Here is a 24,327-nt window from a genome sequence, read left to right on the forward strand (position 1 = left end):
ATTGCGAAATGCACGCCAGATCTAGTGAAGAAGCAAACCGTTTAAACCTAGTTGCATTTCATCTTTTATCGAATTCACCATCGCATTATACGCGAAAATACATCTCGTGTACTTCACCTTACACCCTGCATTGCATTGCATCGCGTTTCATACGCAATACCCTATACGTTGCATCGAACGTACATCGAAGTTGACTGCGTTGTATCCATTCGCATTTATTTTTTCCACTGTCTTGCACCTGCATCAAGTTACCACATTGCTGTGCATAAAGCATCCACTGCGTGTCACTGCACAACCTGAACGTGAGTTCTCGGCGAAAATCTCTTACTGTCTCCATCTGTTAACGTTATGAATGCTTTTAGAGCATTATGCTTAGCCCGCAAATAATCGAAAGCCTAAAGAGTTGTAGAGCATTTTATGCCATTTAAGGTGTTAAAGTAAATGATTCAGCCGATCATAAAGGTAAAGAAGTAAACGTTACAAAAAGTTATTTTCTATAATGTTACTTAACTCTAAATGCGATAAAGTTGTAACTGATCAGCCATACTTAAGCTAAAATGGAAAAGTACAGGAGACTTTGTTTTTCATATGTTCTTCGCAGAGGTACACTTGAAGGGGGTGTTGTTGAATAACGTGAGAGCAGGCGCATTAGAACGTGGTATACACCTATTTCAATAAAGGTTGCTTTGGGAATCGTGCTTTGGTCTGCGAAAGCCATTGTTTGGTTGTCTCTCAAGCAAAGCATTTCATTGTATTCCGTATTTCAATGACCAAATCCCAAAGCAACCTTTATTGAAATAGATGTATGTCAGCGATAGAACCTCTCGTTGTTATACTTGCATTTATCTTACTCAGCAAGTTTCTCCTGACGCCTTATGAAGCCTCCGTAGAAGAGAAATTGAAAGCGGTTTGGCGCACAAAAGGCAAACGTGCATGTACTATAGCTTTTATTTGAATGACGTCTGGCGTTTCACAAATGGAGTCCAAAGTGATAGCCAACTGGCCGTCAAGTTGCGAAGGACTGCAAAAACTACTGCTAAGTAGCTTTTTATTTCATTTGCAATTCTATTGATTAACAAAATCCTTGATTTCGGAAAGAAAAGTTAAGGGATTGGCTTTTAGCCAGTATATGATGCTTTTTTTCAGAGAGAGAACAGATTTCGAGAGGCTTGGTTGACATGGTATTATTTCCGTTTGATTACGTGGAACAAAGACCCTGTTTCAAAATATCAATTGACCCGCAAAAAAGGTCATCTTGTTTCAATCTAACTGCTAAGGATTTCGATCATAGGCGCAAAAGTTAGACGCTTTGCCTGCTTATAGCTTTTAAACAATTCGCCTCCAGTTATTAGCATGTGTCACAATATCGAGTTTTTTAATATGAACGTTTACCTGTTGACCCTAGGTTGCTCTTCAAGGTATAACTTTTCCGAGCGAGCATCCTGAGTGATAAACCTGTAAGCATTTAAACTAATCATATCATTTTTTTCAAGTTCCAAAGCTTAGCACAGCTGATAAATATAACTGACCTAAAGCATTCTAAACTCAGTTTTTACATTTCCCATTTGATTCACTTCATTCACATATTGTCTTCATTTTGATTTGAATACTATAAATTATGAAAAGGTAAAGTATAACTAACTGGTCTGTGATGTTTTTCTTCGATAACCGGACATGTACCAACCATACCTATGCCCTGCATGTAAACCACTCCTCCCCACTACGTACAGGTCACGACACAGTCCCGTCTATAGTCACTACTACAGCAAACATCACAGAGGTCCCAGGTTAGACTTGACAAATGACTCTTTTGCTGTTTTACTAACCTTGCTCACACGACTGGCCTTATTTTTGTCGTCACGCAACACCCATTTAAGTTCTCGTCGCACGTTCCATGCTCCCCAACTTGAATTGATTATTTCGAATCCCCCATAATGCACTCTGTTTGCCGTCAAAATTTTACATAATCTATTGTTTTCCATTGCTCATGGGAATATGCTGACCTCCCAGGGGAATCGAAAACACTACGATCAAACCCCGTTAATACGGACACTGAGGGGGTCATAGAAAGTGTCCGTATTAGCGTCGTGTCCGTATAAAGCGGGTTGAATTAAGAGAAAATGTAAGGGCTTTCTTTCCCCAGGGACAAAGCAAACTGTCCGTTATAGTGAGGTGTCCGTATTAAGCGGGTGTCCGTAAAGCGTGATTTCACTCTAGTTTATTCAGAATTCGGGAGGCAAAACGAGTGTATGATGGGGGATTCGATAATACCAGATTAGCCCAAAGGTGCATTCGATTGACCTTATTCTACAAGTTGCACATACTGCAAAAGTATTGACTATATGACAAACTAGCTCCATCAAATCTTCACCTACAATTCCTTCTACCTTCGGAACAATACAGAATATATTCCTGTTCCAGAATAAGGTCAATAGAACACATTATTGGGATTTCCTTTCGCTTTTTAGGTACGTTTCAGCAACCATCTCCTAACTGGTCTGATCTGTTTTTGACGAAAATGCGAACGTACGTCAACTGGCAATAAACCCATAAAACAAGGTAACATTTTTCGGATCACATAGTGCACGTAGTGTTTGACGCATTCTTAGAGCTCTTGCCTACCTGGAACAAGCCAGTCGATATCAAAACAATGTCGTGTGATGACCAAAAAGGGCGTTGTGTAATGGAAACCGTGCGTTTAAATTAAATTAATTGTAAATGCTTTGCGCAATTTAATTGTGTGCTGGCTCTTGGCTTTCTTGTGACGTTAATGCTTTAATGATGCACTTTTGCGGACGTTATTGCTTTTAGTAGTAATGTTACAAGCATAAGCACAAAAACGTTGAACCTCCGGTTGTTTCCCGCCCAGTCACTCCTCTAGTTTAGCTCCTGGAAGAGATGTTAGTCAATAACACAATCAAAAAGCTACAGAGAAGCAATAAGGAAAGGTTTTTATATTAATAAGGATACTCAAAACAGGGGAAGGTTAAGTTATAAGCAGTTACAGCACGTTGAAGCCATTTTCTTCTTTTCTTGGGGACTATCTAACATTCACACCATTTGTAGAGTCCTTCAAGGAGGTTTCACTAGCTATACTAATCACTGCTAACACTAAAGTCAGCTAATGTTCTACATTTTACGCATTGCAAGCTCTCTAAACATACTTGGACAAACCATAGGCCAGTACATGTCTCCTTGTTTGCATGCGTTCTATGAACTGTGAAATGAAATACCCAGATTAAGTAACGTTTGAACGAATTTTCCACCTTGTAACACTTGAAAATCCAACTAAAGTTATTAATCTACTACTAAAGTAACTATTGAGTGCATGAACCAACAGATATAACATCATGAAACTTTCCATCTTTTTCAAGTACTAATGTTTTGCCTCCGATTCTTGTAATTGTTCTCTCTTAATACACCCACTGTCGACTAAGTATTTCGTCAGTTTACTTACAGCATACCTGTACTTTTACAGTGTATACCATTTGACGGTTTACCACTGTTTAATTCTTTAAGAAAGTGGAAAACGAAAATCCAAACGCTGTTAGCTGTCATTTAATCATCATGTAATTTTTCTCAAGTTTAAAATTTTTATTATCGCTTTGCGCCTGCGTGCAAATGCCAAATGTGAAAAACCATGCTACAACCTTACTTTCCAACCATCTTCCATATAGCAAAATCTGGTCTCAGTTTGAATAACAAAGAAATCCTATGTGTGGAACATGAAAAATTGTAAACTTTTCTTGGCTATTGTTTTCAACTCTTGTGATTGGTCAAAATCTTTTAACACAAAAAAAACCCTTTCAAAGTGGAGTGTAAATGCATTTTATTGCGTAAACGGCCTTCATGTAGGTTTATGCATTCTCTGTGTAAAAATGAGAACATTCCTTTGTGGGGAAAGCACCGTTGCCGCATAACAAAAGAAATTGCTATCCACCTTACCCGGATCATTACTTAATAGTTGAGAGGCGTTATACAGAGGCGTTTGTTCTTACAACAGTAACAAACTCCACAAACGAATATGCTTTAGGCGAATTTATCACCAGAGTTTGTAAATAGCAGACTATCCAGTCCATCCATAGGTACTTCAAGACCGTTTAGATTAAGCCAGTATCTTTACTTTGAACTAGTTTTACATCGAACAATATGTAATGCGCCAACTCTCATAATGGATAAATCGAAAAATGTTGCTCTGTTTTGCTATTTCCTTGTATTGTCATGCGGGGTGTCTAATACAAAATTAAAAGCGTAGGCCGGGGGTGGGGGCGTTTATTTGAGAAAGGGCGTCTATTAGATCATTTAGGTATAGAAGTTTTTTCCACTCCTCGTCGTTAAATAAAGAGCATTCTGCGTCTCGTGCTATGTGGCTATGTGGTAGTGTGTTGCTCAGTGCTGAAAATTTTGCTAACTCGTCACTCACTGGACTTATCATATCCTAAGGACCTGGCAAAGGAAGTAATTTGGCAGGAATCTTGGTTGGTGTGTTTATTATTATCATCCTGATTATTGGAGCTGGTTTCGCTATATATCATCGAAAAAATTTGTTGCAGAAGTGGCGAGAATATCATCAAAAGCCACATGGCGCAAAGAGGTAACAAACATTCAACTGATCATTTATCTATTAATTTATCAGTTATTTATTTATCTTTTCGTCGCATATAGTTATATCAATATTATTATATATTTCTAATCGATTAGGCGAGGGAGCCTATATGAACAGGTCGAAGTAAGTAAGCGTTCCGTGCTAACTGTGATGAGGGGGTGTAGAAGGAAAGGAAAAGAAAAGGATGTTTTTCTGCGTGAATTAACCCTTTTAAGACCGATATCGACATTCAAATTCCTTAGACTTGCCTGCCTCATTTTTGTCAAGAATTAGTGGAGAGATTTTGTTTTAAGATCAAAGATATTTTTTACGCGATTATTTTAATGACTCTCTCCCCATAACCTTTTCTATTGATTATGTAAGTGTTATTGCTAGGGGAAAAATTTATGTCGATCGCTGTTGGGCCAAGGGGTTCTGCTGCAGACTTTCCCTCCCCCGCTCCCCTCCCCTCCTTCCCCCCTTTCCCCTTCAACCCTGTGCTTTTATTATACTCTCTTCACAACTTCGTGTCTTAATAAGACGAGTCGAATAAGGATCAGCACTTCGTAAAACAAAATTACTTCATTTGTCTAACAAGAACAGGTGCGTTTTATCAAGTGTGCAACACGAGGCGTAGACCAAACTGCCAGTTTTTTGGACGGCCACGTATGAAACTCCTGTACATTTGCGCATTCTCAGGGTCCAAGAAAACAGGAGCTAACACCATTGCTGTGTTTTATCAGTTTTCAGAGACCCATTCTGAAATATTTCTCTCTTATTTAATACCCCTCTCCTTTGTTTTGTATGGAAAAAATGAATTTAAGACCTGGTCACTATTGAAACTACAGTGACCACACTAGTGACCTGATGGTTCTAAAGCAATGAATAGGTGCATTAAATCGCTATTTCTTCTTCTTATTTTTAAGAAGGTCTCAAGCTCAGCATTTTTTGTTTCGCTGTTTCTTATTCATAAATATTCAAAATTCTCGTTAGGTACGAAGGTGTTTCCACTGGATCTCCCAAACAAAGAAGAGTGCGCAATGGAGGTGTAACGTACTGGAAGACCGACATAGAGGCCCCTAAACCGAGGCCCAATATATCAGGACCCACTCTTAACAGCACCACAAGAAAAAATGATCCTGATGTTACTATAACTACAAATCCACTGGGCTCGACAAAGTTCACGAATGGTTACCATAAACAGGGTCAACCAGTATCGCAGCCTCGACTAGCCTTTAAACCTAGTCCACCTAAACCTAGAAAACCGGAAGCTGAAAAGCAGGACACAACGGATTATCCTGCGCCCAAGCTTCGAAATCGAGAGTGGCCCCCAAAGAATGACACGAAAGCTTCCTTAAATCGCGTCTCTAGCCCTCCATTGGTAGGAGAACCAGTTAAACCTGTTAAACCTGTTCCAGTGAGGCCTCCTCGACCAGAGAGCCACGCAGGAATCCAAGAGAAACCAGCTGTCCCCCCTCCCCCTGTTAAAAGGCCACAATCACAATGGTCTGGTGAACCGAAGAAGGACACATCGGCTGTGGTTAGTCAACCAAAAGTACCAAAACGGCCATCAGCGGAGAGGCGATCTTCGTTGCCTCTTAAGCCGTCTGACATTAAAAAAGGAGGACTTCCTGCAGGCAACAACCCCTCTCTTGTGAGTCAACCAAAAGTTTCTCCTAGGCCTCCCACAACTGGCAGCGGTGCGAAAGTAACAAAACAGCCATTAGAGGAAGGGCCGTCTTCCTTGCCTCTTAAACCCTCGGACATTAAAAAGGCAGGACTGGCCTCAGGCAACAAAAAGCCCTCGTCTTTTTCTGCGGCAGACAATAAACCTGCTCCTGGTAGACAAACAAATGTTCTCTCTAAGCCCGCCACAAGAACTGACGACAAATTTCCGAAACGACCATCGGAGGAGAGGCCATCGTCCCTGCCTCTTAAGCCCTCTGACATAAAGAAAGTGGGACTCGCGGACAACAACAAGCCTTCGTCTCTTTCTGGGGTAGTCAATAAAACTGCTTCTGGTAGGCAATCCAATGTTCTTCCTAAGCCCGCAACAAGAAGTACCGGCGAGAAATTTCCGAAACGGCCATCGGAGGAGAGGCCATCATCCTTGCCTCTTAAGCCCTCTGACATAAAGAAAGTGGGACTCGCGGACAACAACAAGCCTTCGTCTTTTTCTGCGGCTGATAATAAACCTAAGAAAGTTCCGCTCAAACCACCCAGACCAGTGCCTCCGCGACCAGGATCAAGACCCACGTGACTTGAACACTTATACCGTAGGTAGGGCTGTATTTAATAGACGGTACAACCCTGTACATTAAACTAGGGCGTGTTAGTCCCTGGCATCTAAGAGTGGTATTTAAATTCCGTCAGCACGCTCCTTTTTTTATCTGGTCCCAGTTGCTAAAAGTTAAATAGTGCTATTTCTTAGATAAACCCCTTTTCTTTTAAAAACATAAATCGTGGGTTTCCCACACTTAACGGATAGCTATTCGTGCGGTTTATAGCACTATACAACATTTGATCAACTGGGCACCTACGTTAAATGTTTAGTTAAAAAAAGGCATTTCTCGCAAAAGAGATGCGTATCGAAATAAGAGTTAACAAATTAAATAAAAGAAAAAATTAATGCCGTTTTCATGCAGCTCACTGAGAAGTGACAAAAAAAATCCTTATCATAGTACATTTTGCTCGATATAGAGTGTTTTTACATGACGTCACGGCGGCCATATTGTTGTCCGAAAAGAGTGAAACGGCGGCCATGTTGGTGTTCCACACCAATCCTCTGGGAGTTCAACTGTTTTCTTATGCAAACGCTCTCTTTTGTTCCAATAAATTTGCATAGATGCTGACCACGTGGATGAAAACACTCTATAATGATACCCAATGTATAAAATCAATGTGATCTCGACCTCGTAATATGAAGATCTCTCCTTGCTTTCTGGAAAATATTCCAATAAAATGATGATTGGATTAACATTTTAACGCGACTCAGTTAAACAGTGGCTTGAGGTTCCATTTTTGAACAGTTCTCAAACAAGTTCTACAGTAGTCTTAATTTATTGCCGGCGTCCATGTAAGTCTTTCACCCAAAACCCCGTACAACATAGAATAAATTGCTTATTTTCTTATTGCGTTAAATAAACTTTTTACAATTAGCTTTAATACTTGTTAACTTGTTAATGTGTCTGTGATTCCAACGTATCATTTCTGAATTCAGCTGGGAGTGGATTTAACGAGATTGAATCGTGTTTTGTATTATTTAAATGGCAATGGTGTTGAGAAATTTATTTTGTTACTTCTTTTATGAAGAATAAGACTTAAAGTCGCTAAGATTTTGCGTTGCTGTTGCTAGAAAATAAACAGTTATCAAAATTACTAGAATAATATGTAAATTTACCATGTGGTTATGATAGGAATTAAACTACTGCTTTTGAACTTTGTAGATTTCTATTCAAACATTTCTCAAGCCGAAAACTTAAAGGACCATAATTTATTAGGACAGGGAGGATCGGCAAAATCCATACTGATCCATATGGATCAGTATGATGATGACATGATGATATCGTGTGAAACTGTCTAACTACCCCTTCCGTAACCCAACGTTATTAATCTTCTCAATTAGAGCAAAATGTTGGGCTAGGGGAAGAGCAGGTTGGCAATTTCCCAAACTTTTATACCCAACCATACATGGCCTCTAAAGATTTAATAACCCTCCCCTTGGAGGACCTCCCAAAATGACTAAGCCTTCACTTTCCGCAGTTAAAAAGAAGACCGTCCCCTTGTCAACCCCCCTCATGTTGACGTGCTCTTTTCCTAATCGTCCTGATGACATCACCCGCCCAATTATGTCGACTAGGGACGAAGTATTTTTCTCAATTTTCCATCCCAGGACTCCCAGGTGTATTGGGCTTTAGTGGTCTGATATTTTCTATGCTAAGTGTATAGCTACTGCTATACTGAGAACTATTAAACCGAGAAATAGAACCTAGAAATGCCGAGGCCATTCCAACATGCCCACCCCAATGAACAAACCACACTTACGCAGATTTCTGTATACAACTAAGCAGCATCACGTACGCCCTCCACGACCAGAAACAATATTCGAGTGGTCAGCACAGCACCAGCAGTCTTTCGACGAAGACAAAACTCTTGCTGCCTCCATCATGCCTAGCCTACTACAACGTGAATGCTCCGGTGGTACGTCAAGTGCATGCCCCTGTCAGCTTTACTACAGCCCAACAAAATCCTCCCTGATAACACCCTAGACAAGTATTTCTTGCAGCCCATGGCGTACAGCTCCAAAAGCCTCACCCCCAGTGGGAGACGAAACGCACAAATTCCAAAGAAATTTCGTGCTATCAAGCTTGAACAATGGCGAACCAGATGTCACGGTTCACACAGACAACCAACACTTCAATTCATTTTCCACAGGGACCTGGTAGCCTCCCCCAAGCACATTCAAAGTGATAATGCCTTTCCTACAACGCTGCAACTCTGCTGTCGTCTACAAACGAGGCTCGTCCCTACACTTTCCAGCGACCTGACACTTTTCACTTGTTCATAACACATATTGCCAAGCTGGATTCAACATCACCAAGGGCCAAAGCCTTATACCCGGACATGCAGGTGCTTGAGTACAACATAACACATGGTAGGGCGCCAACAAAGGAACAATTACTAGCCCAGCTCCTGTCATTCTGGCATTTTTGAGACGAGTTCAGCGTCGCGGATGGAGCTCTTAATCCTCAAGTCAGCCCGAGCAATCGTGCAACCAACGAGAGACGCAGTTTTCTGATCCAACATCTGAAATTTATCAAAGCTCTTTGTTACATCCTGCTCGCTACGGAAAACAAGACCGCACGGAAGCCATGCTTCCTCACCCTAACCCGACAAGACCTTGAGAATCTGTCCCAAAAGACATCTCTGGGCTCGAAAACACATACTATCACATCACAATTGACAACTACAGCTAGCGATTTCTACGCACTGAAACAGCTCTCCAACACCCAATCTCCCTGTGATTAACAACACCATAGTTCACCTTGCCATCCACGGCATTCCGTTTCTTTGCCTCACGGATAATGGTCCAAAGTGCATCTCAATCACACGTCCCTACAAGCAGTTTGCCAGCACATAAAGTTTCGAACACATCCGTCCTTCCCCCTACTGGTCCCGCAACAATGGTAAGACAGAAGCAACTGTCGCGGCCGCTTATCAAGTAGTCTGAGGACATGTACCTGGCGATTCTTGACATACACAACACCCTTCCCCGTGGCCACAACTCTTTACCCTCACAGCGACTAATGGGTAAACGTGCCCATTCCACTATACCTGTACAAACAGACCTGCTCACGCATGAAACTCCGTCCCCCACCCGTCCCCGCGTGATAATTTTCAGCAGAGCCGCAGGAAAAGTTTAGCACGACAAGCACACGCAACCGTTCTCCCGTCAACTTAGCTTCGCGCTGCAGCGCTACCACAAGACAAACCCCAGCAACCGGCTTACAACCTTAACTATTACCAGTAGCTACAATTTCACATCCTAGACCTGATCTCACAGCCCCAGTTGATATTGAGCTTCAAGCGCCGACTCGACCACTACAGGAGACTATACCCCCGAAGAAGTTACCAGATTCTCCTGCAGCGAGATTATTCTCCTGAACAGCTTTGCATCAGTAGATTTCGGAAAGCACTCCGAAGACCACAAAAAATTGAAAACATTCACTTTCATAAGCGATGAAGAACCTCTCAGTGTCAACTTGCTTGTGTGTTAAAAAGACGCATTGAACTCCGCGACCAGAGGGAATTGTATCGTTCACTGTATTGTCCAGCAAAGCAACTCTTAAGTTTGATAAAAATAGGAACTTAACATTTTATATAAACTGACTATTAGCGTGTGTAGCCTACGGCCATACGTTTCTTTGTTGTACGCGTGGAGCACAGAAAATTGGAGACGTCTGCAGGCAGGCTACCTCTGGCGACAAGATTTGTGCAATGGTTGCCACTAGAATGGATACCTTCCAATATCAGGTTGCCAACTTCACGTAAAAATGTGTGAAAAAGGTCATAACTTAAAGTATTGGTTAAAAAGGAAGGAAACAGAGTATGCAAGGCTTGAACGCGCAGCATTTGATTTATAACGCAAATTCTTAACCACTACACCATCAAGCTGTGCTAACTGCATCCGTTGTTTTGGCGTGCTCTACATGGCCTTAGTCATGACATTATTTGAAAGCTAACCGATTTTAAAACAGTGGCAAGGTGCGATCACTTGACTTCGTTGCTAAGCCCTAAACGCAACTCTTTGGTTTCCTTGCTTAACCAGAACTTTCCAATTTTCACCCCTTAAGCTTTTCTGAATAAATGTTCTTTACAAGGGATATTGTGCTGTCTAATAATCACTAGAGTGAAACATGAGTTTGGGGTATCCATCCTAGTCACTACCTCTGTGCAACTGAGAAATTGTGCCGCGCGTATAACGCAGAGATCTTCTACTTGACAGCTTAATTCGGCACGGATACCTTTGTAAATGCTATAGTCATTTGCAACGAGGAAACGTAACCCACAATACCATTTTTGTAAATGCTGTAATTTCATTTCCGAATTGCGAACGATTAAATGTGATAACTGTACAAAAGATATGTCTTTTCTGGTTAAAATGTTTTTGAAAGGCACAAATTGTAATTTTCAAGAGATTCAATCTGGCGAAATACTATTGCGATTGCATGAAAATTGTTCGTCTTAATTATTCGAGGCTGATGCCAAATTATAGTTTTCTCGCTTAGTTTTAAGGAGGTCTATGTAGCTTTGAAAATAGTATTGAGACGATGGGTCATCATTGGTAGGTCAAATCATCCTGGTTTTCGTTTCGTCTGCTTCTTGCTTTGTAGTGGAGTGGCAACCTTCCGCTGAGCACCGCTTTTATGAACATCATCTCTGCTGGGCATCCTCCAAACCTCTTTCCTCGACCCGACATTGTCGTTATAACAGCTGCAGGATAACCCAGGAACTTTCCAGTCACAGCCATGCCACTCCAAGTCTTCATCAGTATTTACGTATGCATTGGTTTTCTTTTCTGCAGTGCCTTGGTTCTCGAGTTTGTATTGAATACAAGACTTTCCTTTGCAGGAACACCAACCAAGCTTAACATGACAGTCGTCGTCGCTGCGACAGCCCGCTGCAGCCAGGGTGCACTCGAACTCTGGAGACTGCTTCGAGGAGCCTCTGGTGTAGTCAAATTTCTGTAACGAAACGTCTCCACTTTCTTTGAAACGACAGCCGTAATTCAGGTAGCCGAGGTAGTAGTACTGTAAGTTTACTGCTCTGATATAGTTGTCTGAACCGGTCTGGAAACGACTTTGCAGAATGTCCCACAGAGACCTAAAGGTATGCCCAACAGACGCTTCGGTTTCGTTGGCTTCGTTCAAAAATTCCTCCATCAGTTTTTCTGTCCGCTTTGTTCTCAGAGCGTTTCGAGTTTTCTTGGACCCTCCTCTAATGACGAGTTTATCTTCAGTGTTCATCTTGGTCACATTTGCTATTTCGCTCTTGGTGACATTTGCACATATGTCGACGCCGACCTTTGCAACGTTCGTGGGACCGGCCAGTTTGACACAACTTCTCACTTCGAAATTCCTCTGACTGTACGAAGTAGAACTCGCTGCGAATATGGTCTGGAACATACGTGCCCCTCGTTTGAAAGAAGTTACAACATGGGAACCGTATTTATTTAAAACACGTCGTATTGTTTCCAGGAGTTCGCAAACCATGGCTTTTCAAATGTCAATGGCAAGCGTTCCAAGTCCTCGACGAGGGTTTTCTTTAAGGCGGACATATGCTCGTTATCTAAACAGTCTTTTTTTACCAAGACCTTTTCCCTCAATGCTTGGATGTTTAAAGAAATTCCACTTACTTTAGATTCTTTTGAACCAACGTTGTGTACAACACTCTTAAGTGTGGCACCAAGAGCGAAAAAGGACATCAGCGAGCCTCCCAAGCCTGCCCCAAGGGCTATTTTCGAATAAAAGGTTTTAGTGTTTGTATAATAGTCAAAGGTACTGCCTGTATCATGAAGCTGTTTTGTTATAAAGCAAGATGGAGGCAAAGATTCAAACAGGCTCGCCTGACGTTCTTGGAAGTCGTCTAGTAAGTTGGTTTTCCGAAGATTGACTCCTTTACCGAGCTCCTCTAATGCGCTATCTGCTGAAATTGCCCTGAGAGTGAATGCCAGGAGGTTAAGGGACATCATCAGTATTAACGTCATGACACTTGGTAAATATTTAATTCAGTCTCCTGAAAAATAAGAATAAACGTAAGATCAATAGAACGATTAGGTCTCGTGTTGCTCAGTTTCATGCAGATGCCAAGTGGCGAAAAGGTATGTACGGATGGCTCTAGCCTGCGTAGCAAGCGTTTTCTTTTGGTTTCGGAGCAAAGAAAGACCGAGGAACGGGCTTTTCACGTGATTTTCGGTTTTGGCCGCGCGAAAAATGGAACGAGAGCCAAAAAATAAAGAGGGGGGAGGGGAGGGGAAGGAAGGACGGTTTCCTTCCTTCCTTTCCCACCCCCTCCTTGCTATTTTACTCGACCCCCTTTGACTCTCCTTCCTCTCTCTTTGCTCCGAAACCGCACGGAAACCCTTGCTACGCAGGCTAGGATGGGTCAAGCAATCCAACTAAGAAAAAAATCTTTAGTCTTTTGTTCTGATCTTTTTAGGACAGTATGACCTGCTTATAGACTACCTGACTGTTCAGTGAATTGAAGGCATTGGACGCTGTGAGATGAATGCAACGGAACCGAGGGTGGGGGCGGAGCTGCGCGGCTGAGCGGTTAGAGCGCTGGTCTTGTAATTCGCTGGCCCCCATTTCAATTCCCGCCCTAACCCGCCAGCTGGCGGAGTTGAACTCGTCGGTTACGCTTGTAAATAGTCAACTGGTTTGCCTCCGGCCAGTTGGGATTCTTACCCAGCTATGTTTGATTTGAATTATTTGTTTCAGATGATTTGCACGGCCCCGCTAGCGTAAGTGCTATAAATAATGCAGAGGGTAAACAAAGGACATTATTATTTATTATTTACGGGGAGAAGCGGTCTTCGAGAAAACCTATAAATGGGTAAGTTCAAAACAAAAGTGGAGGAGTGAAACACATGTCTTACTCTGTTTGGCTATTTCCGACGAAATACAAGTTGTGACGTTCGCTATTGACGAAACGACGATTTTTGAGATCAAAGCGATGATCGTATTTCCATTCGTATCATGGTTGACTAAGTTAGCCGTGAGATGCCGGCAAAGTAAATCTACGAAAATCTTTCTTGGTTATAAAACCCTGGGCTCTTTTTACTTTCTCGTTTCGGTCGTCGTCGTCGTTGTCGTCATAGTTAAAGCTCGCTAGTGGTGCTACCACACAAAACAATTCTTGATATGCAGAGAGAAGATTTTGTTAAGAACGTTAACCGACAAGTTGGTGGAAGTGGTGGAAAACGTGCGACAAAAAGGAACCCGTAGAAAGCTCATCAAATATTCGACGTCTTCAAGAAAGTTCAGTTTGAGTAACATAAATAAGATGTTGAACTGTTACAGGGACCAAATTTGTGGATAATTACTTGTCTCCAGCGACAATCTATCTGATTTGAATATCAGGTGGGCTATAGGCAGCAAAGTTTGTTTTTGTCGCTAAGATTTCACAGCAGGAATGTGAGCGAGTGGTGTTGATGTATTAAAGACCTCGCAAAGAGATTCACAAATTGCTTTTCCCAGCAGACCAGTATCGTTTTTGAAGCTTTAGAATCAACTGTATATTTGTGTAAGGGTTCTGATTACGTTAAGGGAATAATTCTTTGCTTAGTGCTAAACCCGATGAAAGGAAAAAAAAGCGCTTTCTACAATCCACTGATGTTTGCTCACCTCTGATTTCCCTAAACTGCGTTGTTACGTGCTTATTCCAGTCCTGTTACGTTACGACTGATAAATACTCCCTTTTGACGAAATGCTCCAGCTGGAAAAGTAACTGAAAGAACTGGCGATTCCAGAGAATTTGTTGGTGAGACTTTAAGCACAAAATCGGCAGGGTTTTAGAAATGTAATCGTTTTAACGGGGGCTTCTTTGGGCTTCCACTACAAATTGACTGTACATTCTCTTTCTTCGTCACTAGTACGCTTGTGTTAACGAGGTGGTCGCATTTAAGGGGTGTTTTAATCCGCAGGGTTCCTTTATAATCTATCCATCTCGTATTTGTACTTCTACAGGTACAGGCAAGAAGGTAAAATAAAGCATCATTTTAAAAACGAAAAATGAGTAAATACGTTTCAATAGCGCTTCGAGCACACGTTTCGTAATTTGCAGCTTGGTAGCATATGATCTTTTGCCTCAGTGACGAATTACTTTTTTCTACCAACGTGAACTCCCTTTCAACAAGACTGACGATAAATAATGAATGTTTGTTGTCAAATTTTTTCTTTGACTTGCTTACTGGTTCTTGCTATTGCATTTTCACGTTCAAGTCCATTTATTATTTTTCTATTTAAGTTTGCCTTTTCTTGATCATGTTAAGACAAGTCAGCTAACGCATGCAAATATCAATTTCAATCTGATATTCTCGCATGGAATCCGAATGAAAATCAGGTTTGTGTGACTGATCTGGCTGACTAACATTTTAAAAGGAAAAAGATTTCATTTCTGCATTTTTTAACACAGAAGGTAGTGTTTTTCCGCAACCCTGCCTCACGCAAACACTCGAAAGTCTTAGTGCTGTGTGTAGAACACTGTGCTACAAGAGAGATGATCACTACAATGATAAGAATGGAAATGTAATCAAGTCACCTGCCTGGAAAAGATTTAAGGTGCTTACCAGTTACACAATCCATCCGGGTGGAAATCTCGTGCATGAACAAAAAGCTGTAAAATTTCACGTGCTGGGAGAATGACCGGCTACAAAGTACACCCAAATCAACCGAACAGATTAAAAACAGTGGAAAACTGCACGGAGGCCGCAAAACACAGCCCATGTTTTCTGAAACTTCCAAAACGGAATGTCGCGAACCAACTGAGTTTTTATCAAGGATTTGCGGTTTTCCCCCACGGTACGTACCTCTTGTGATGCGCCCTTGCTCTTTAGCGACTTTCAATTCCAAGTACGATTACTTTAGAAAGACCAGGCCTGTTCTTAGGGGTCTCCCTTTGATATGGATACTTCCACTGGATTTTTTTTGAGCAGGGGCCCGTTTCTCGAAAGTCCCGGTAACTTAACGGGCCCGGAAACATATTTTTAAATCAAAGTCTCAAGAAAAGTAGGGTGTGTTCTGACCTCTAATGAAGTCCATTTTGTTTCGTTAGCTAATAACTCTACTGTATAATTTTCAAAACTTTTAAAACTCCCTTCTAAAAAGGAAAACAAAACAGCTTAACGGGCCCGGTAATTACCGGGAGCTTCGAGAAACGGGCCCCAGGCCTGTTCCTAGGGGTCTCCCTTTGATATGGATACTTCCATTGGATTTTTTTTTTGAGTAGGGATTAATGTTGATGACACTGTACTGTGCCTTTTCAAAACTTATACACATTATTTTACCCTCAGAGAATTAGTAATGCTTTTAGGAATGAGATTTTAGGAAATGATTTTTCTGCCCAGCATGTGCACTAGGTGCTTACGCTCGTGCATGGTACGATTATACTGGCGATACGCAGCTTTTATTCGTTTGTGCGTTTAGTTTGCATTGCGTTCGAAATTAATTTTGAATTCTTCGTTGCTCAATTTCACTTTCATTCATTTTTGTTATGCGAATCCAGAACGGTTAACGTTTTGTTTGTATTTGCTGAACTGTTAAGATATTCCATTTCAAAAGTAGGTTGAGTTTGATCGTCCTGGTGAACGTAGTCCTGAATAGGACTGTTGTTGTCGACAGTGACTGACGTTTCGACAACCTGTGCGGTAGTCATCTTCAGAGTCAAAGTGAGTTGTATCACGTCAGTTGATGATATTATACTCTGGTTATTGGTCTGATTGGTCAATTGGGTTGCGATGTTATTGGTCGTCTGTCAGTTAAGACGTGATGTTATTGGCTACGAAGACTCGTAATCAGTAATTGGTGCGTTTCTATCCGTCTATTGTCACAGTTAAACAGTCGTCTATTGTTAGTCAAATTGTCAGTTCTCCAGTCGTTTCGTTTTCATTTGAATCAATAGACGATGAATTTTCTCGTATTTGTTTATGATGGAACATTTTAATTGAAGAAGACTTGTTTTTCCTTCTTGCTGTGTAAAAATGTTGGAAAATGCTACCGAATGTCGTCGGCCATCATGGCATGGTAGTTCAGAGTAAGGTCCATTTTGAAAGAAGGAACTAAGCTATTTTGAAGATAAAAAGAAATAGAGAGCTATTCCTCCCCGCACAACCCAGAAAAAAAAACAAAACAGAAACAGCAGTTAGGAGATGTTTAAGAACCAAGATGGCAATGAGTCATTGTTGAAGTAATCCTCAATTGAGTATTGCACGATGTATAGCGCTACAATGATCCCGAGAACAAAGCGATTCCCTTAACGTAATCAGATGAACTACTCGATCTGTTTACCATCTCTATGTCTAGTATTCAAGCTATTTTCTGATCCAAGTCTACAACAGATCCGGCGACACTCTTCAGGTTGTCGTCTGGGACTAATACATCTTTATTATCCCTAGCTTGAGATAAAGTAGGTGGGGGGAGGCGGGGGGGGGGGGGGGGGGAGGGGGGAGAAAAAGAAATGCACTCACGGTCTCAAAATAATTGGCGCTAGGTAATATACGTTACGTTTAAGGACATTTTACAGTTTATAAATTTCATAAATTTCGCAGAGAAAAAGTGGTATTAGGGCGAAACGCAAAAAAACGTTCAACTGAAATGTCAATCATACTGCTTTAATGTTGGTCCAATTATTTTGAACAACTTTTGCCCTTTCTGAACTTCTTAATATGTAATTTTAGATTACAATGCATTTTTCTCTTGAGCTCTTGAGCTTTGTACACATGTGAGATCACCTTGATCAATGTGGCTCGTCATCGTACTCTTCCTCTTCTGCTTGTCCACTGTCGCTTTCATCCGGGGTATCGAAATCTGCATCGCCCCTGGCGTTCTGCGGGAAATCCCTGCTGGGTATCCTCCACACCACTTTTGGCTCACTATGGTTGTGACACTTGCACAAAGATCCAGCCAAGTGCAATTTGCAACCATGCTTCCTCCAGTCGTGGTCAGTGTTTGCGTAAGCGATGGTTTTTATGGCCCCTGAGTCTTCTTTTTCCTTTTTGTAGCGAACGCAGGAACTCCCACGGCAAGAACACCATATTACCTTGTAATGGCAGTCGCTGTCAGAGTGACAACCTTCTGCAGCCAGAGTGCACTCAAAATCTGGAGACTGCTTTTGGGCATATTTGGTGTAGTCGAATTTCTGCATATGAACTCCTCCACTCTCACTGTGACGGCAGCCGTAATTTAAGTAGCCGAGATAGTAGTACTGCAAGTTTACAGCCCTGACGTAGTTGTCTGAACCGATCCCAAAGCGACTTTGTAGAATGCTCCACAATGATCTGAACGTGTGCTCTATGGCGGAGTCCGACTTACCGGCTTCGTTTAAAAATTTCTCTATGAGTTTTTCCGTCCTGTCTCCCCTCACCGCATTTCGAGTTTCCAGGGTGCCTCCTCTAAGAACAATGTTATCTACTGTGTTCATGCTAGATGTTTTAGACACTTCCTCTTTGCTTACATTTGCACACGCTTTAACGCCAACCTTTCCGACGCTTGTGGGACCAGCCAGAGATACACAGCTTTTCACTTGAAAATCTCTCTGACTGTACGATTTAGAACTTTCGGCAAACGTTGTCTGCCTTATACTTGCTCCACGCTTCACGGTCGTTACAACATGAGAGCCATATGTCTCTAAGAATACACCGTAGGCCTTCCAAGAGTTCGCCAGCCAGGGCTTGCTAATTGTCATAGGCAGGCGTTCGAAATCTTCAACGAGATTTTTGGATAAGTTAGAGAGCTCTTCGTTGTGAAAACAGTCTTTTGTGACCAAGAACTTCTCTGTCAGCGCGCGGATGTTTAAGGACATACCACTTATTTGAGATTCTTTTGACTCTGTTTTTTGTACAACACTGCTCAGTGTAGCACCCAGTGTAAAGCCCGATTCCAACGAGGCATCTAAGCCCGCACCGAGGGCCATCTTGGAATAAAAGGCTTTCGTACTTGCGTAGTAGTCGAAGTTGCTGCCTGTATAGTGTAATTTCTCCCTTTTAAAGCACTTTTCAGGTAAGGGCTCAAATACACTGGACTCTGCTTCTTGGAAGTCACCCAGTAAATTAATCTTCCGTAGATCGACTCCTTTTCCAAGCTCTTTGCTGACTGAATCAGTTTCACCCCCTCTGCACATGGCCGCGAGGACTAAAAATAGCGTCAATTTACTAACCATTGTGATATTAGGTACCATCTGCATGGTCGTCAACACTGAACGCTGAAACGTTGGACCTGATACAAAATGTCAATAGCTGTTTAAAAAGCTGCGTTTCATAGTATTTAGAAAGATGGTGCTATAGTATCAAGACGATCTAAACCCAGTGTGCAAGCCCTCCACTTGTTTCATGCAATTAAAGCAAAAATAATGATAAACTACAATTATCATTATTCCCTAAACAAGCAGTTAGAACTGCCTGTTTAGAGAATGATTATGACAATTGCAGTTTCAGCACTATCTTATACATTTATGTGATGTAAATAAGGGTTGTTGTTGTTGTTTCACAAAAATCCTTGGATACTAAATCTGCCCCTTGTTTAGTCGCCAATGCATGAAAATCGCCTTATAGGTGTACGTAAAGGCTAGAACCTGCTGTTCTTTATTCAGATTAAAACAGTGAACATTTTCAAGTTTTCATCTCTAGGAAAAAGAACTTTGGCCCCAAAATATTGATTCACTAAATTTGAAATTGAGAGCAATAATATTCATCATCTGAAGATGTCAGGGCATTAAATTAAAATACAAGAAAAGATTCTTAGAAAACCTAAACACACGAAAGAACACATCAAGAAAGATTCGCGAACAAATGATCATTTAAGATAAGAAAATGTTCGTATGTAAAATAAAAGGGTATACTCGTGAAGTCAGGAAATACATTAAATTTCGCTTAAGTTTTGTCCAAATCCTAACAAAAGGCGCGTGAAATTATTCCCTAATTTCACGAGTATACCATTCGATTTTACATACGAACATTTTCTTGCCGTTTATCTTAAATAATCATTTGTTCGCGCCAAATATTGGTAAAAAAAATGTCATTAATAAAAGCATTCCCTACGAAATTACTAGAGTGAAGAACTGCCTATTGGCTGATTGATACGAAAACAACAACAAAAAATAGGAGAGTTACTTTACCTGCGTCTGTTAAGTCTAATCCAGTGACTTTTGTTAAAATGAAATAGCTTCGTGGTAATCCTAGTTTATAATATCAATTTGGAATTCTAACCTCAGTAAGATCAAACAGGAGGGCGTTGCTGAAGGACTTGTACCTCACGCTCTAGTTGCATCTATACAATTGGTATTAAATTTGTATTACTTTACTTTTTTTTTCTTTTGCAGTTTTTTTAAAGTAGCTCTCTTTTTTTTGCTCTCCACAAGCAACGTGCTGTCTTCGTAACGTGCACTCTTTTGTAAGAATGTTACTTTTCCGGTCCAGACTAAACATTTTTATTTTTCTGCCGATTTTAGGCTCGAAATATTCCTGCATTATTTTTAAATTATAGCTTATGAAATTTCCGTTTTAGAATGCATTGGGCTATCAATTACAGTTAGCGTAGGTTTTTTTCTTTTTGTTGGCTAGTTTTACCGCTTAGAGAATGGAATGATTTTATACCGTTAAATCAAAAACATGTAATTGTATTGTATTTACAGATTTTCCACACACAAAATATATCCTTGTCATGATTTCGGCCTCAGGTTTATTCTTAAAATATTCTTAAACTTTCGAAATTTTCAGCCTCGATATTCCCATATCATATATTCTTATAAAACAGAGAGTAATCCTGTAGACGAATCATTAAAATCAGGCTTTGCGTTCCTATAATTGCCATCAAAAGGAATAAGTTAAACATCATTTAAAGTTCTCTTTTCGAGCCCCAAACCCTTTTCTGTGTGGGAAGAAGCGGAATTTCACAATACAATAAAAACCCGCTATTAATAACCTTCATTTTCCCAACTTAGCCTAAACAAGTTCTTTTTCTTAAAAACAGGTTCTTACATAAATAGTAATTAGCACAAATTTAGGCTGTTTTAGTTCTGAAACAGGTTCTTATTTTTTGAAGAAGAATATGCATTCTAGCTCAGAGTATTTAGTGGTATTCAGCTCATTTCTTAGGCAAAACCTTAATACCATTACAAGTCTTACAATAGTATTACAGTTAGAGTTACAAGGCAACTATGTCTCCAAAGAGGATCCTTACCTTATTTGCCCAAGTGTACTGAATTTTTTTCCTAGAGATGTTAGAAAATAAGAGCCTCAGTTTCAAATAGGCTAAACAGGTTCTTGTATAGAGCGTGCGTTATATGCAACAGGTTCTTAACTGAAAACGAGGTTCTTACTCGGGGATTTTGACTGTTTTCGATAACTTGAAGTACTTGTTTAATTGTTCGTGCATGTAATGGTCCAGTACAAGAAAATCTTTCACATCCTTTACCTTTATATTTTTAAACACTCGTATTTCTGAGGGTACGTTAAAGCCGTTATACAAGTCTACAATTTACAGTTTTTGAAACACACCAATCTGTTCACACCACGTTCCAGTCAAAGTCCAGGATGAATAATTGATGATTAATGTCAAGACCGCGTCCACCAACAATTTAGAACAGAAAACTTTCTTATAGCTTTTTTAAAGGGTCACAAGTCGTTGCGAAGCAAGCCGTCAAATAATCAACGAATAGTCTACGAACATATACTTAAATTTATAATGACCTTGATATCAAAGAGATGGAACTTAACTTGAATTTCACTAAGATTGTAGTTCACTTTATGTTTCACAAAAGTGCGATTAGTTGGAGCCTATTTCTAAGCCTTATCACTGGACTAAATGTAGTGTCGTCGCTTTCAAGGGATTTCTTTAATGAGAATTCCGAATAAATCCCTTAACGCAGACTACTTTTAAAAGTGTAACGAAATCCTTTCTCCTCTCGACTATGCAACCTGCCTTGCAATCTGTTAAATGGCTCAATAAAACCACCACGGTATTCTTCATAGGTAATACTTAAAACACAGAAGATTCTGTTGCATGTTAGCTAAGGATGGTACATCTAGGTTTGAAAATTCGTTTGTCTAAGGAATCATATAAACGTAATGGCGGAAAAATTTTTGGGCGAGGTAAACATCAAGAGGGGAATCTTCCTGGGATACAGCCTATCGCCTCCTCTTTCTATTGTGTCATTGATCCTTCTGACTTAACCCTTTCGCTGCCAGAGTGTTTGAGGGGGTTTTGTAAGGTGACTCTAACTTTTGAGTCTATGGACGAAATCCTATGATGTGACCATTCAGATGAAAGCTCTCTGCCTGTACTTTCACATGATGCCATTTGTTTCTTAAAATTTTAGAAAATGAAATTTGGAACTTTGGTCGAAATTTACCTTTGGCCACATTTGGCAGTGAAAAGGTTAAAGTGTTCCTTGGAGAAGGAAAGGGACTTATTAACCATCTATTGTACATGGATGACTTAAAGTTGTATGGCATAAGAGAGGATCATAAATACAACCTGGTGCAGTCGGTCAGGGTAATAAGCACCGATATTTGCATGGAGTTCGGTATCAATAAATGTGCAACCCTAATTATGAAAAGGGGAAAGGCCATTCAAACGGAAGACATTGATTCACCAGCCAAGGGAAATATTAAATCACTAGATCAGGACAATGAAGGCTACAAATTTTGGCTATAAATTTTTGTTTAGAGGTTGGGGCCTAAAACAAAGATTTCATCGCTGTTTCACGGACGAACTCAACCGCCAGAGGTTTGGTTCCGTCTGTGGCGCAGGCTATCGATTAAGGGCACAGTTATTGTTTACGAAGACCTCTTTTTACGATAATTCCACGATCCTGAACCCGCGTAACGTGATTTCACTATTACGGGGACACACATTCTCGTCCCCAGATCCCAACTTATCGGGAGGGTATCTAGACGTCAATCAGCGGAGAAGAGAATTGAATAGAATTATGCAAAATGGGAACTATGTTTTGTCTGTTGATAATCTGTTTCAATTGTAAGCCTTAACAATAACCTTTAAAGGGGGCGAGGGCTTACATGTAATAACACCAAATTATGTCACATTTCCGAAATAATGTATCGGTCAAATCGAAGCTTCAACATGCCCCCCCCTGGCATACCCCGGGCATTTGACACCTTTGCCGTTCCGGGGAGGAGGGAATTTGATTATCAGAGTCTTCCAGGGGGTGGGGAATTTGATCCCCATGCTTTAGGGGTGGGGGATTTGAACTGCACCCTCGATTTCATGGAAAATCTTGGGCGTGGCGAGCTATCATGGGGGACGCGGTGTTAGAGGGTGTTCGTGGAAAAGATTGTGCCTTTGTGGTCAGTTGGTTACGAGGAAAGGGGTTAAACAAGCTTTGTGCAGTATTTGAAGTATTTAAATTTAAAATTTTTAATATTGGATTCAGGCTTTGAATGTATGAATGTATTTTATTGTTGTGTTTACAATGAAATACAATACCTATACCGACGATTCAATACAACATAAAATAAAATAAAAAGCTCAGGTCAACTACTTTAACCTAGTGCAAGTATGTTAATTAATAAGGTGAGCGATGATGCATGTCAGTGAAATGGTCATGATGTAGTAATCTCAATAGGTGGGATTTTTTTTATAGAACGCTTTGTATGTTGCATGACGAAAAAAAGCTGAGCATTCAGTTACCTTGTAGCAGCGATTTCCGCCGCTTTGCGCGAGACTTTTGTTCGTAGTAAATACGCTAACAGTGCATGTTTCTCAGTTTTTGTTATATTTTAAAGATTTTGTTCGACAACTGAAGGCGTTTCCACCGTCTTTCTGTCATTTATGTACCTGTGAAATGTCCCCGGGGTGGGGGCATTTGATCACCTGAATGGACCCTAGTGTGGGGCATTTGAGCGGCATTTTGGCCCGGGTAGGGGGGAATTTGAACAATAATTTTCAAAAAAGTCAAATGCCCGGGGGTTGCCCGGGGGGGGGGGGGGCATGTTGAAGCTTCGATTTGCTCGATACATAAGGCCCCGATATGGAATCCCTATATAATCGAGCCTGACGGTAGTCTCCCTCGCAGCCGGTTTTTGGATGTCACGCAACGGTCGACCAATCTTTTCTTTTGAGGGAGCGTTGCGTGACGTCTAAAAAAGCGGCTGCGAGGGAGACTAGCCTAGGGAGTGATAAGAAGCTCGATAAATGAAGCTCATTAGATTGTCCAGTTAAAGCATTTTTTTGTATCACAATTCCCTCGAAATCTTTTTGTATCCCAGCATTCATAATAGTGATGAAGCATAAGAATCAGAAAATTTGTGAAACCTTTTAAAGATGTTTCTACCATGTTATACACTTTACTAATCAAGATTCCGAGAACGTTTACAGTTGTTGAGATTTAGTTCTGGCCACAAAATTAAGAAAGATAAGCTCCAGCGCGGCCTTATATGAAAATAAGACGTTATTACAAAAACAAAAGTACACTTTTTTTTTTTCGGTCGGTCTCAAACAAAAACATAA

General features: G+C 40.8%; 3 protein-coding genes across 3 annotated transcripts in view; 1 reads left to right on the top strand and 2 right to left on the bottom strand.

Moving 5' to 3' along the window:
* Positions 1–8,030, top strand: part of LOC140934121 (disintegrin and metalloproteinase domain-containing protein 12-like) — a 41,775-nt gene extending 33,745 nt beyond the window's left edge. The window contains exons 26-28 of the mRNA XM_073383803.1: positions 1,406–1,418; positions 4,444–4,594; positions 5,579–8,030. Of these exons, the coding sequence (XP_073239904.1) occupies positions 1,406–1,418; positions 4,444–4,594; positions 5,579–6,845 (1,431 nt within the window). The 3' untranslated portion in view covers positions 6,846–8,030. The remainder of the gene's footprint in view (positions 1–1,405; positions 1,419–4,443; positions 4,595–5,578) is intronic.
* Positions 8,031–11,439: 3,409 nt separating this feature from the next.
* LOC140934123 (DELTA-thalatoxin-Avl2a-like) lies at positions 11,440–12,270 on the bottom strand. Its single transcript, XM_073383804.1, has one exon. It carries the CDS (start codon positions 12,268–12,270, stop codon positions 11,440–11,442), a length of 831 nt encoding a protein of 276 aa, XP_073239905.1.
* A 5,329-nt stretch (positions 12,271–17,599) lies between these two features.
* On the bottom strand, positions 17,600–18,646 carry LOC140934124 (DELTA-alicitoxin-Pse2b-like). The gene has a single exon (XM_073383805.1). The coding sequence runs from the start codon at positions 18,545–18,547 to the stop codon at positions 17,600–17,602; it is 948 nt and encodes a 315-aa protein (XP_073239906.1). The 5' UTR covers positions 18,548–18,646.
* Positions 18,647–24,327: the final 5,681 nt, after the last annotated feature.

This window comes from Porites lutea, chromosome 4 (assembly GCF_958299795.1).
Source record: "Porites lutea chromosome 4, jaPorLute2.1, whole genome shotgun sequence".
Lineage (NCBI taxonomy): Eukaryota > Metazoa > Cnidaria > Anthozoa > Scleractinia > Poritidae > Porites > Porites lutea.

What these genes read in the sequence shown, in the direction of transcription:
- LOC140934123 (XM_073383804.1), bottom strand. Translation starts at nt 12,270, where the DNA reads ATGTTCCAGACCATATTCGCAGCGAGTTCTACTTCGTACAGTCAGAGG.
- LOC140934124 (XM_073383805.1), bottom strand. Translation starts at nt 18,547, where the DNA reads ATGACAATTAGCAAGCCCTGGCTGGCGAACTCTTGGAAGGCCTACGGT.